Raw genomic sequence first — 14,113 nt, forward strand, 5'->3', positions numbered from 1 at the left:
AGGGGTGCCATCTGGAGTTCATGGGGTTCAGGAGGTGCATGAGGGAGCCACTGATCTAGAAGTAGCTTTGAAAATATCCCTGGGACCAGACAGGCCTACCCAGAGATGCAGACTAGAGAAAGCAGAAGAGCTATGTCAACACTAGAGGAGGCAGAGCAGTCGGTGGCGAGGTAGGAGGATATCTGGAGAGGGTAATGTCACTGGTGGCCAGAGAAGAGTGTTTCCAGAACGCTCCCATCCCTGGCCTTCCGAAGCTCTGGAAGCTCTGTTTAGAGACACCAGGAGGCCTTGCTCCCGCCTCTCCTTGCTGCCACCCCCTTTGCCTTTCCTTCGCACCCTCCCCAGCCGTCTTCATGTGAGAGCACCCCCTGCGCTCCGGCTGCTGGAGATCCCTTTGGCCTGTGGTCCCTGGAGAGCACTGCCTGGCAGCAGTCTCAGCTGTTGGCCTCTGTCATGGAGACGGCAGCAGCTGCAGGCGACGGGCATTTGTGACCATTTGTCAGAATGTTCCCCTTCCTCCTGGGCCTGCCCTTCTGGAACATTTCTATCCCACAGCCTTGGAGACGGGGCTCGTCCAGGGATGATAGGATGGAGAGGGGCAGGAAGTGCTGTCTGTGCTCTGCACAAGGGCCAGGCTTCCTGGGCGTGGCTGTCATCCTCACTGGTGGTACCAACGGGGGTCCCGTTCTCCATATACTGTGCACCCTACACGAGTTGTCACTAGACTTGGCGGCTGCCCTCTGAGTAGCCCATATTGTAGAGAGAGGTATTGCCCCTGATTAGGAGGTGAAGAAATTGTTGCATAGAGACATTGGGCACACAGCTGGTCAGGAGCACCAGATTCAGGGGCCTTTGCCCACCCCCCACCTGCACCAGGTGAGTAGGGGAGCCACCTGGGCAATGGCAGGGCCCCACCACCACCACCCTCCAGCCCCAGCCCCCAACAGCCTCGTTTCCATTTCTAGGGTGATTTCTTGCCCATTTGCTGGCTCCGGCCGCTGGGCTGGAGGCAGCCTGCCCACTGTTTGCACTTCATGGTTTGGCTTCTCTGTCACTAAATGCTCTGGGATTTTTTCCGGGGCTGGAGGCGGAGAAGAATCTTCTCCAGCCTGGCCCCAAGGTGTGGCTGGTATTCCGAGGGAAACAGGAGACCAGCCTCTGATAACGCTGAGTGCAGTGCGAGTTCAGTGACCTGGGATGGATGTTCCAGGCATGTTGGCTCTAAGTGCGGCTCATCATTTAGCACACGAACCTCGAGGCCTCAGACCCTGTCCTCAGAAGTCTGAGGCCTGGTCTGTGGGACACTTCCCTGGAGCAGAGAGTAGAAGTCAGGCAGACAGACAACAGCCTTGGACGGGAAACAGGGGCATGCTGCGCCACACTTGCACAGCCCCCACCAGTCAGGAGCTCAGGGCCACACCTCAGCCTCCTCACCAGCTCCCCGGCCGCTCTTGGGCAGCCCCTCCCTGCCTCCTCTTCAGTGTGCAGGAGCCTCAGGATCCTTGACTCCCAACAAGAAGGCCTGCTCGTCCACGCAGGGCCAATGGCAAACTCGGAAGGTCAACAGGCTTCCTCCAAGCCTGTCCTTGAGACCCACCTGTCACCTTGGCCCAGGAACCGTGGAAAAACTGGTTTTCTTCATTCTCTGGGTTCCCTGTTTCCTTTTTTAAAATCGAGACTCCTCCACAAAGCCCAAGCCTTATGCCCCCCAAGACTCTTATTAGAGGAGAGATGGCGGGAAGGGAATTGGCCTTTAACCAAGCCCACGACTTTGGTCAAGTCTCTTCTCCCTGGCCCAAGCTTCATTATCTGAGCAGTGAAGATAAAACTCGAGGGTCGTCATAGGGTTTGCTCATCCCATAAGGCCTGCTGAGCCTGCTACCTGCAGGCTTGCTCCAGGCGGAGGTACAGCACAAACAAGTTCCTGACCCCAGGGGGTTCTCCTGGGGGAGGGAGGGACAATACACAGGTGACCAGCATGTGTGCTGTTTGTCACATGAACATAAGCTCTATCTGCAAAAGAAAAGCCCAAAAGGGGCAGGGAGTGCCTTGGCATCTGGGGGGCGTTGCTGTGATATGTAGGAGATCAGGAAGGTGACTCGGGGCTCTTACGACGAAACTGGTAGCCTCTCGCCCGGCTATTTCTCTTTGCCTGGGATGAGTTGCTGGGCCAGGGTGAGCGGTGTTGGGAGGCATGAAGCCATGCCTGCTGTGAGCAACGCCCCGGTATCCCCCCAACAGGCCTCAGCCAGGATCCCACACCAGACCCAGGAAAGAGCAAGTTTCCTCAGGACGCTGAAAGAGGGAGAGGGTTCCTAAGCTGAGGCCCAGCGGTTTCCGTAACCTCATCTGTGCCTGTTTTCCAGGCAGCTCTGCCTCTTGCTGAATGCAGAGAACATCTTTCACTCAATGGCAGACATCCTGCTCCAGGAGGAGGACCTCAAGTTCGCCTCGACCATGGTTCATACCCTCAACACCATCCTGCTCACCTCCACAGAGCTCTTCCAGCTGAGAAACCAGCTCAAGGACCTGAGGACTCTGGTACTCCACGGCCACCAGCTCTGGCCCTGAGTTTAGTCCTGCGTGCACACGGGCCCTCCACTGTGCCGGCCCACCCCTTCAGCCCCAGGAGGTTTGCGGGGAGGAGACAGGGGATAACATCGGAACTCTCTGGTCCATTGTAGAGTACGGATCCCTCTGGGCTGGCTGCATGTAAGGGCCTACCGTGGGAGTGATCACAGCTGGTTTCCTTAGAGCCACCTGCTGCACAGGTCTCTGCCCACAGAAGGCTCTGGACTCTACTTCAGGGTCCTCGTGCCCTTCCTGACCCATCAAAGGCTGTGCTTTTTCTGCTCATTGACACCCCACCCCAATGCCTGCACTGCCCCCTCGGACTCAGAGTAGTTTCAGTTCTGGGGCCCCATAGTGCGACCTGGTGGGATCAAGACCGCTGGGCGATGCCACTCTGTCCAAGTGAAGCCTCTGGGTTATAACTCTTCCAGAGATCAGGGGTCATTGCTCTCCTCGCCCTCCTCCTTGGCCCTGGCCCCTCTCTCACAGCTGGACACATCAGTCTCACAAGGCACTCTGTCGTTAGCTGGGGTGTCATAGCACTGCCTATCCCAGGCTTTGGGTGGGGACCCACCAGGGCTGGTCAGAGAGAGCAGGGAGGCGCTCACCATCCTACCCCCGTGCTCTAGGGGATGTGGCACAAGGCCTCATCCTGGGGAGGGGGGGCTGAGCTGCCGAGGGCCTCTGGCGGTGGCCACCATCCTGGCTGGACGTGCTGGGGCCTCTGGGGGTTTCATTGACCACCCCCATGCCCCCCTTCCTAGCTCAGATCCTACTCCTCCTCGACATCCAGGCCTGTGTCTGAGGGCATCTGGGGCCGAGCCGCTCGGAATGATCCAGGCCACACCCCTGCCTTCCTGTGGTTCCTTCTAGACATTCGCAGAGGCCTTAAGAATTTTCCTCAGGGCAGGGGCTCCCCCGAGTGTGGGCTCAGCTGCTGGGCTGGTTCCCGAGTGCAAGGTGGGCTGCAGGAGAGGGAGGAGATGGCATCTGAGGATGAGAGGAGGGCGCTGCCGGGGAGAGCCTGGGCCCAAAGGAGCTTCCTGCCCGGCCAGCCTGCACCCCAGGGCCCTCCCCTCACCCTCTGGTCACCAACCCCCCACACACAGGCTCAGGACCACAGAGTTCTGGAGAAGACAATTACTGTTATTTGTCGAAGGCAGAAACGCCAGCCCAAAGGCCAGGCTCACTCCTGACCAGGCCCTCGCAGCCACCACCACATGGCTCTGTGGGATGGGAGTAATGACAGGGTCTAGGAGGAGCTGTCAGCATTTCCTTTGTGACAGCTCGTCCCCAGTGGAGCTGCCAAACAGAGCCTGGGGTGCTGAGCTGGCTCTGATGCTCCACAAGGGCCCCTGGGTCTCAGTCCCATGGCCCTTCCCTCGAAGGTCCCAGGTCGGGAAGGAGCGCTGGGGAAGGAGTGCCTGGGGAGGGACGTGGGGACTCTGTTAACTGCTCGCACCTCTCCCCCCTCAGGAGAGCCAGAACCTGTTTTGCTGTCTGTACCGCTCCTGGTGCCACAACCCAGTCACCACGGTGTCCCTCTGCTTCCTCACCCAGAACTACCGGCATGCCTACGACCTCATCCAGAAGTTGTATCCTTCAGTCTCACTGTTCTTCCAGTGCAGCTGTGGAGGGACAGGAGGGGCCCCGTGCGCCCTTCCCGCCCAAGTAGTGGGCCCAACTGCCATTGCCCAGCCCCGTTTCCATGCCCTGCCTCCAGGCCCCGTGACTACAGGACCCGTGGGGGTGCGGTGAGAGATGTATTTAGGAGAGTGCTCTTGGCCGCAAACAAGGTCATCTGGGCCTCGTGGAGGGGAGCTGGTCCTTGTGAGTTAGGGAGCAGAGCAGAGCAGGCCCAGCCAGGGGTGCTGATAGGGCCATCTAGGTGAGGTGTCCCAGGGAAGAGGCGGGGTGCTCTGCCCACGGCAGATGGTGCTGGGCCCAGCGCTGGGTGGAGTGAGGAGAGAAGGCTTGGCAGCAGCGGGGCACCAGGGAGGCCTGCGGCCTTGAGCGCAAGCGTCAGCAGTGTTGCTGGTTAGGAGCTCAGGCAGCCTCGGGGGCCACAGAGCCTGAGCCCGGTAGGCTCGGCTGCTGACATGACGGGGAGGTGCAGGCTGGATGGGGACCTCAGAGCCAGGCTCAGCAGTAGGCATCCCAGTCAGATTTTGTTTAAAGCACTGAAGCCACCCAGCCTCCTCTGTGAATGCCCGGCCTGGGACCCTGGATGGGAGAGCCACTTAGGATGCAAAATTGGCCTCCTTCCCTGAGTGCCCTGGGCCAGGAGTTGGGGGTGAGGAATGAAGGGGCCCCGAGGTGCCTCTGTTGAGGGTCAGTTGCAGCCTTTCCTGGCTCCCTCAGGGTGCCTCCTCTCTTTCCACAACTTAGATTTGCTCCTCAGCCACTAGTGTGACCCAGAGACCACAAACCGCACGCTTGCCGCAGCCCTGGCCTTGGCCCTGCTGACGGGCATCCACTCAGGCAGGAGCAGGGGCCTTTCCTACCCAGCCCTCCCCCACAGGCTGCAGGGCTGTGATAAGTGCCTTCCAGAGCCCTGAAGGCACAGTGGAGACCTGCCAGAGCCGAACTGGAGCGCCCGTGCTTGGGGAAGGCTGGGCTGCTTTTCATTTAGAGGGACAGAAAGACGAAGAGGAGAATAGACTGGTGCCCTTCGTGTGCCAAATCCTGCTCAGGCAGTAGTAGGCTCTCCCTAGAAAGCCAGGCCCAGAGGGACGAGGGTGTGCTCTGAGCCGCCGGGTCGAGCCCCTGGGTCCCAGCTCTCCGGTTGCCCCCTCCCCCAGCGGAGGTCCTTCACTGAGACAAGCTGTCCTGGCCCAGTGGTCAGACTTCCCTTGACTGCCCACCCAGCGGGGACCTGGAGGTCACTGTGGATTTCCTCACTGAGGTGGACAAGCTGGTGCAGCTGATCGAGTGCCCCATCTTCACATGTGAGAGCCTTGCCTCTGGCCTTTGGCCAGCCTGGAGTGGGGCAGGAGTGGGAGCCAGCTCAGGGAGCAGCTGTGGCTGCAGCTGAGGAGGGAAATAGGACAGTCACCCCAGGGATGCTTCTGGAATGTCAAGAATGTAAGACTGGGGATGACAGGGCTGAGGACACCAGCTAGAGCAGGGCTGGGACACATGCCACCAGAATGTGGGTCCTGCCTGTGTGCCTCAAGGTGGGTCTTGTGGACACAGGCCAGTGCTAACTGCAAAACCCACCCAAAGGCTAGTGTCATCCCTGCTGGGGAGAACTGGGGCAGTGCCGTCGGGCCAGGAGGGCAACTGTCCCAGAGCTGAACCTCCAAACCATTCCTCCAAGCATGGTGTCCTCTGTCCTGGCTCACGAACACTGTGGGGCACCCTGGGCCCACCTGCAGGTGCCCCTGAGTGCCCAGGAGCCACACCCTCATCTCTCTACAGAGCATAGTTGGCATTTGCTGGGAGCTGATGGGCAGGAGCTGCCTGATCGTAACACCCAGGCTGAATGTGCAAAACTGGCAGCTGGCTGGGGCGAGCTCAGCTCTTGGCGCCTCAACACATATGATGCCTGCTCCCCAAAGCAGGCGACTCTGAATGAAATGCGTGTTTACGGTGTGGTAGGGAAGCTGGGAGGCAGGAGGCCACCTTCCTGCCAAGCTGGCCACCCAGGCCTCCTGCTCTCTGGCAACACCTCTGACCTGCCCGTGTTGAGCCCATTGACCTTCACCCTGGAGGCCGAAGCAGGGACTGAGGGGCCCCCCTCCCCTCGCTCCCATCCAAGCAGAAGCCAGCTTCTTCAAACAGCCAGGTACCACAGTGGTAGATGCCCAGGAGACAGAAGAGCAGGAAGGAGACCCTGTTCCTAGCAGAGTGCATCAGAGCCTGTTCCAGGTGGTCCCCTGGCCTGACATCTCACTTCCCCAAGGGCCTCAGAGCAGCCAGGCATGTGCTCCCCTGAGGTCAGGGCCAGCGTGACCCTAGAGGAGCCACAAGCACCTTCTCTCCAGGCTCAGGGCTTTGTTGGGGCAACCTCAGCACACACCCTGGTCCTGCCCAGCACCCATTCCAACTCTGGGTTGCCTAGACGCCCCCCTGGTAGCTGGCTTGGCCCCAAAGCCCCAGCGTCCCCAGGGCCCAGAGCCAGGACTGGACTCATAATAGGCCCATGCTTCTTCTGGAGTCACTAGGCCTAGGGACAACTGTTTGGGTCTCCACTGGTGGCTTCTGCCGCTTGGGGCAAGTGGAGGGGTCACTGCGGAAGGCTCCTGCTTCCTGGCTCACCCTGGCCCCAAGGCCTGGCTGTTCCCACTCTAGTGTCAGCTGCTGCTGTGTGACATGGTGTCTCTAGAAGTTTGTGGCTCATCCTCCACAAAGGATGCCCCAGACTGGGCCGGGAGACACTAGTGAGTCTCCTGGAGGGGCTCAGAGGAAGAAGTGTGGCCCTGTTTAGTTGGGACTCAGGCTGGGCTGGACCAAGGGTGCATCTCCTCCTGTCTGGTGGGTGGTGGCAGGGCTGGTATCTGAGGTGGGTTTTCAAAAGCACCTACCAGACACTCCTGGGCTTGGCATGTGTTTAACCACACACAGAAGCATTTTTCCATCCTGCCCTCCCTTGCAGCTCCTAATCCAGTCTTTCTCTCCAGCTCACCCTATTTATAGCTCTCTTGTGCTGGCACGTGCAGAGCAGACCGGGGAGTCTGTTACACTACGGGCCCCAAGCTCCCTCATTACTAGGGAGGCAGCAAGTCTTCGGGGAGAGGACTAGGCCTGGCAGCCGGTTGGGGGTCGCCAGGCACAGATCAGACAGATGGGCAGGTGGGTGGGTGGGAAGAAGCTCCTGGGCACAGCTAAGACTACTGGAGGAGGGGCCGGCGTGTCTGGCTGTTAAGAGCCCTCACCTCGCTCTAAGCCACAGCCGCCTGGCTGGCCTTCTCCGGGCCAGGTTGAGGTATATTCGCGGGCAGTGCCTGACCTTTAACCCCTGACCCCTGCCCTCTCACAGACCTGCGCCTGCAGCTGCTAGATGTGAAGAACAACCCATACTTGATCAAGGCCCTCTACGGCCTGCTCATGCTGCTGCCCCAGAGCAGCGCCTTCCAGCTGCTCTCCCACCGGCTCCAGTGCGTGCCCAACCCCGAGCTGCTGCAGACTGAGTGAGTGCGGGCTGGGGACTGCACCCTCTGCCTCCGTGCAGGGCTGGGGCTTCTGCTCCCAAACAAGGTCAGGGCCAGATGGGCCTGGCAAGTGAGAGTATTTAAGGGGGCTCCCGAGGGTCTCCCTTGCCTCAGCACCACACCCCTCTGTCACTGCAGACACTGTCCACCCCACCTCACTTGTCCTTGGGCCTCTTGTTTCCACCTCAGAGCACCAGGCTGGGGGATTCTGGGAGTGTTTACGAGGTGGTAGGTAGTAGCAATACCTTGTCCCAGCAGTCAAGGTTGAGTTAATCTAAAAGATCCAGGGGCATACTGGAGTCACCCAAACAGAGGCCCCTGGAGAGAAACTCCAGGAGGAGGAGGAGTTCGTACCCCAGCTCAGAGACTGTCCCGGGTGGCAGACAGGCAAGAAAGCTAGACAGGGCCTAGTCCCGGGCCTCAGACAGCCTTCCCCTCCCATGTGTGGCAGAGGGTCAAACGTGGGCCACTGAGAGACCCTGGCATTGCTGGGACCTTCCCAAGCCCCTCCTGGGTGGGATGGGTGGCAGGGGTGCACCTGTGGCTATCCTGCTCGAGTCCTGCCTACAGAAGAACAGGTCCCAGGCAGAGTCAGGAAGAGTCTGCCCACAGAAGAACGTGTCCCAGGCCCAGCATGGCAGCCTGTGGGCAGGAGGGCTGCAGCCCCTCAGGGGGGTGGTCCAGGCTCCCACCCGGAACCCACTGCTGGCCCGGCCCCCAGCGCCTGTTGGGCTGTGTCTATATTTGGTAACCCTTGGAGGCTTTGCCTCATCCACAGGCATTTGGCATCTGAGATGGAAAATTTCACTTGTCAGGTCGCCATGGAAACAAGCAGAGCCACTGAGAAGATTTACGTTGAATGGAGTGCGCCCAGCTTGCATCAGATGCCCTGTGTATCTAGAATTCCCTCCCAGGCTGTTCGAGCCACTCAGCAGGCCTGACGCCTCATTCCCCAGAAGGCCTCAGGCCTTTGCCCTTGAGGCGGACTCAGGCAGCCTTGAGATGGGCCTGCCCGGCACTCAGGGCCCCTGACTCGAGCCCCCATGCCCTCCATACTTCTGGCTACCACTGTTCCTCTCACCTGGCTCTCCAGAGGCTGGGTGTGGGGCCCCTCACAGGTCGCCTGCCCCAGGCCGGCTGGAGGGGCTTGAGCCCCCAGCACTTGTGGCCCCTGGGCCAAGGCCCAGCTTCTGCCCACCCTGCCCCTTCCCCAGCCAGCAGTGCTCTGGGATAGCAGGGCCAGGCACTGTCCCAGCTGCTCATGGTGTCCCGGGGTAATCCCCAGGAGACAGCATTCGGCAGGCGCACTGAGTGCCCCGGGGAGTTCATGTCCCAGCAGCCGCGGAGTTAGTTTAGCATTTGGATTCCCTGGCAAGAGCACTTGTAGCTCCTGGGACCCGATGGCCTTGAAGCCACACCATGCTTCGCTGGCCTGGCCTCTGCACTGGCCTTTCCAACACCCGATGGATGTTAAGGTCACCCTGGCAGGCACTAAGGAGGGAAGATGCAGCTGGAGGGGAGAACGAGGCAGGAAGGGCTGCTTCCCTGTGACCTCTGGTTTCCCCAAGGGAACCAGCCTGCCTTCCTGGGGGAGGCCCCTGGGCCCAGCCACGGACCCCACGCTGTGAAGGGCCAGTTCTCTCTCGGAGCTCTGCCCACTACATTTCTTATGGGGAGCATCCCTGGGAAGGGGAGGGAAGGCTCAGAGTAGGCAGACCTCCTCCTGCTCTCCCAGGGGGAAGCTGGGAAAAATGAGGATTCCCTCAGAGTTTCCCATAGTCAGAGTCAGGGAAGCCTTGGGCCAAGGGGTTGAAACCTCTGGGTAGAGGAGTCTCCGTGTCCGTGGATGGATCACAGGCCTAGACTAGATCTGTCCAAGCTCTGCCAAGGATTTGTGGTATGACCTCAGGGAAGCCCCATGCCCTCTCTGGGTTATTGGTTTTTTCATCAGTAAATGAGCCTTTGGACTAAATGGATGCTTGAGGCTCTGTCCAGCCATCAAGGCCTCAGTTTCACAGCCTTTCTTTGCAAGGACCTAGTAAGAGCCGTCGTAGATATAGACAGGGGAGCAGTGGGCAAGGAAGGGGCCTCAGGAACAGCTAGGGGGAAGGGTCAGATTGCAGGGGCTGGCACAGAGGGACAGCTCACACCCCAGAGAAGGGGCTGAGGACAGTCTCAGCCCTGGGAGGGGCAGGCGGCTGGAAGACAGCGTTGGGTTGCCTGACAGGCCTGCAAGCTGGGAACAGCTGGGGAAGTTCTTGCCTCAGCCAGCCCTCACTCTGTGTGCTCAAGGCACCGGCAGAGCTAGGGGACCCTGGCTCCCCTCAGCCTTCCAGGCCACTCCCCAGGGACCATCCCCTCATGAGGCAGGAGAGCATCTGTGAAGGAAAAGCTGGGGACTCTCACCAGCATTAGCCCGGTGACAGGTGCATGGGTGGGGGTGCCTGAGAGCAGGCCAACTTTGGGTTCTGGAATGATGGCTCTGTGCTGCTGGCTGGGTGTCCCCCAGTCAGTCACTTACTGCCTGAGGGTTGTAAACATACAGAGAACACGAAGGGCCTGTGCAGCAGCCATGCCCACTATGACGGGCAGGGAGGGGAGCCCTGGTCTCTGTGCTCACAGGAGACCTCCACCCCCATGGAACACACCCCTCCCAGCTCCCAAGACCTCAGGTCAGGAAGGGTCTGCCCCAACCCAAGGGTCTGCCTACGTGGGTTGGGGCAGCATCTGGCCAACCCCCGGAGTTAGAACTCCAAGCTCCAGGATGCCCCTTGGCCTCCTCAGAACCCAGGTTGCTCTCTTGGGGCACCAGGGCCACAGAGGTGCTATGACAAGGAGATCCCTCCCCATCCCCGGGGGAGCTGAATTCAGGAGCCAGAGTCCAGCACTCAGCTCCTTTTGATGTACATTGAACTAATGTTGCCTGGGCCCCTTGGGAGGCAGGGCCCAAGCCCAGGAAAGCAGCAGCCACAGCCACCATCCAAGGTGTTCTCAGGGGATGCATCTTCAACAGGAAGGCAAGAAGGACAGACCGAGTAGCGGTGCAGGGGGCCACCTCCAGGCTCCAGGTGGCCTCCCAACCATGGGAAGGTTCCCACGGCCCCTGGTCCTGCCCCAGCAGCCTGGTGGATAGTCAGGGACACCTGTCATGCTCTGACCGTTGGTCGCCTGTGCCTTACCAGGGGCCGAGGTCATTGGTGAGGGGTCCGTTTGGGTGAAACACCATCACATTTCCCCCAGAATGCACTGAGCAGCTATGCACACCAGGCCTTGAGCTGCCAGACTCTGGCTGGCCTTACCTTGGGGACAGAACTGTGATCACAGTGGTTGCCCATTGGGTACCTAGACCAGGTTGGGCGCCAGGCTAAGCCCTTCTGTGTTGAGTCTGGAGGAATCCTCACCACCACCCCCATGGGGTGCTCCTATGGCATCCCCCCCTCCTTTACAGATGAGGAAACTAAGTCTCATGTCTGAGGTCAAATGGCCAGGAAGTGGTCGTGTTACAGTTGGGTCCAGGTCTGTCTAGCTCCTATACTGAGCTGCTGCCTGGACCCCCCATTTGGGGGTCTCTTATGAACTCAGCGCAAGGATTCTCGTGAACAACCCACAGCTGTCATGAGACCCTTACTGGGGCCACCAGGCCTCAGGGGCTGGACGCAGATATTTGCCAGGCCACAATGAGGGAGGAGCAGCCTTTCATGAGACTCTGCTGGAGGGATGGTGAGGAATGGGACAGGGGCCCGTGGGGATCTAGTCCCCAGGGCAAGCTAAACATTAGGCTTGAAGCGGGCAGCAGGGCTACTACATTGCACAACTATAGGGAGCACCAGGCACATTGTAGTTGTGCCATGCACAACCTGTGGGGCTGTACAGAGCAACCTGGGTGGGTGGTAGCAACAGGAGTTATAGGAGCTGTTAATATGTCCAGTGGTGAGACCAGCTCTCCTTCCCCAGGAACAGGGAGTGACTGCAGACCTCTGTACCTCAACACTCAGAAACAGATGTCCTGCCAAGTCGAGGACCCAGTAGAGACTCTTCAGCCATCCCTGTTGTCCCAGGCCCTAGCCCTGCCCCAGACAAAGGGCCAGGCTGCCTCCTCCCCTTCTCCCTGGACCCTGTTCCAGGCCCCAGCTGGCTTCCTAGCTGGCTGCTAGCCCTGGCTTTCACCCCAAAGGGAGCCACTTGTAAACAGGAAATGCTTCCCAGGGAGATGCCTGCTCTGGGCGCTGTCGCTAGCCCACAGGCTGAAGGCCATATCCAAATGGCCATGTTGACTGGTCCCACCACCACAAGGAGGGGATGCTCATGGGACTTCCCAACTCTGGGGCTGACTGTTGGTGAGGGGTTGCCAGGCCTGAGGCGGACAAACTCCCCAGATTGAGTCCCACCAGCCTGCAGCCCTGCCCCAACCCCACTGCCCTCCTGTGCCTGGTGACGCTTCCCCCCAAGCAGCTCCCACGTGTGCTGAGACACTGACGCTGAGCCCTTCTCCCTCTCCCCAGAGACAGTCTGAAGGCGGCCCCCAAGTCGCAGAAAGCAGACGCCCCCAGCATCGACTACGCAGAGCTGCTGCAGCATTTTGAGAAGGTCCAGAAGAAGCACCTGGAAGTGCGGCACCAGCGCAGTGGGCGTGGGGATCACCTGGACCGGAGAGTTGTCCTCTGACAGGCCTGGCACGGAGAAGGGCCCAAGGAGTGGTCCCATGGTGCCCAAGGACCTGGCTCGGGGGCAGGGCTGGGCCTGGCCACTAGCCCCAAGCAGGGTGGTTAGACAGAGGCTGCTCTGTCTACCCAGGCTCCTCTCACAGCGCAACCCCCAGGCCTCCAGTGCTGTCAGCTGCACCCTGGCATTCAGACAGCTGGCTTCCCACCTGGGCGGGGCCCCAGCCTCAGATGCCACTCATCCTCTGGAATCAGTCTCTTTCTAATATCCTCTTATAAAAGAGCTTGACCACCCCAGCCCACCAGAGCTCTGGCCTCGTGCAGACATGCATATACGCACCTGTGTGCACACAGGGCCAGCATAGAGGTCCGTATGAATGACACACCCTCTGCCCCAATAAAGAAATGACAGAAAACCCTCAACCTGAGCCTGCCTGCTCCTTCCCACTGGTAGCTGCCCCTGGACCTCGCTCCTGGAGACCTGGTCTCATTGTGGCCCCAGGAAGTGCTTGCTGCACCAAGAGAGGCCGGCCACTGCACTCTTACCAGATAGGGACGTGGCCCTGAGGTTCCAGCTCTCACCTCCAGGACTCACTCCCTCTTCCTGGAGAACCCCAAACACTGTCCTGGCCTGGAACCTTGAACTCTACCTTCCCAGGCACCTAATCTTGACTTTTCCATCCTGATTTCCCCCAAGGTCAATGGGACATGTCCCCATTGGACGGATGAACTGAGCCTCAGGAGTTTCTGAGTGAATGGGCATTGCACATTGCAGATCCCTGGGGAGGGAAGGGAAGGCCACCACCAGTGCAGGGAGGGAGGCGGCTTCCCATGTACCTCCCCCCTTGATCTGGCTAAATGAACCTAACCTCACTGCACCATAGGCCAGGGTCCGCCTGACCCCAGGCTTTGGGAAGCCTCTTCTGGCCTCAGGAGCTCCCACGTGGCTCTCGAGGCCCCTGGAGTTGGGGGAGAAAGAGCTTGTGTGCGCTTTTCCCCAGAGCCCCAGCCTGGCACAGAGGGTGGGTTTCCCTGCCTGGAGTCTCCAGGACTGCAGGCTGTACTCGTCGTGTCCCACGTGAACACGCATGCGTGCCCACACACGTGTACCCAGGCATCAGGGATTGGAGACAGCGACCCACCTCTGTTATGCTGGTCCCACGGGGCCCCTACTCCGAGGAAGGAGGTTGCCTGAGGACCAGGACACTGCCACCCCCAAAAGCCTAGCCTTGGGCACCTCATCCTAGTGGCGTCGGCATCGCTTGGAAAAGGAGCCAAAGAACTTGTGGAGAAGGGTCCGAACTCGTCTGTGCCTGGGATGAAACGTCCCAAGGAGGACGGCCCCCAGGACACCGTGCGTCCCCGCTGTGGGTGGTGTGTCCGTCCCGCGGGATGCATCCGGAGGACCCCAGCCCTCTGCCTGTCTGCTGAAAGCGCGGGAAGCCCCCCGGGCCCGAGACCAAAGGCTGGAAGGCGGAGTTGAGCCCCTTCCCGGGCGCGGGCACCCAACCACCGGCCCCACTCCCACGGGGAGCCGGGCGGGCGCCGCCCCCGACCCGCGGTGGCGCCCGCGCCCGCGGGGCCCCGCTCGCCCGACCAGTCTGGCAGCGCCCGGCTCGGATTTCAAAGCCCGGCTTCCTGGCCGTGAATGGGCCTGCGCCCGCTCGGCCTTTCCCACAGCCCCCTCCCGCCGCGCCCTCCCCCCTCGCCGCTCCCCCCTCCCTCCGC

General features: G+C 60.4%; 1 protein-coding gene across 6 annotated transcripts in view; it reads left to right on the top strand.

Annotated features, from left to right (window-relative positions):
- Positions 1 to 12,808, top strand: part of VAC14 (VAC14 component of PIKFYVE complex) — a 104,730-nt gene extending 91,922 nt beyond the window's left edge. For 3 of the 6 annotated variants that reach the window (XM_014829147.3, XM_070500448.1, XM_070500450.1), the window contains 5 exons: positions 2,367 to 2,541; positions 4,048 to 4,166; positions 5,440 to 5,519; positions 7,553 to 7,703; positions 12,227 to 12,808. In XM_014829147.3, the coding sequence (XP_014684633.1) occupies positions 2,367 to 2,541; positions 4,048 to 4,166; positions 5,440 to 5,519; positions 7,553 to 7,703; positions 12,227 to 12,389 (688 nt within the window). In that variant the 3' untranslated portion in view covers positions 12,390 to 12,808. Of the gene's footprint in view, positions 1 to 2,366; positions 2,542 to 4,047; positions 4,167 to 5,439; positions 5,520 to 7,552; positions 7,704 to 8,539; positions 8,856 to 12,226 lie in introns of those variants that run through there. The other 3 variants (XM_070500446.1, XM_070500447.1, XM_070500449.1) reach the window with 3 other exon arrangements.
- Positions 12,809 to 14,113: the final 1,305 nt, after the last annotated feature.

This window comes from Equus asinus, chromosome 28 (assembly GCF_041296235.1).
Source record: "Equus asinus isolate D_3611 breed Donkey chromosome 28, EquAss-T2T_v2, whole genome shotgun sequence".
NCBI classification, from domain to species: domain Eukaryota; kingdom Metazoa; phylum Chordata; class Mammalia; order Perissodactyla; family Equidae; genus Equus; species Equus asinus.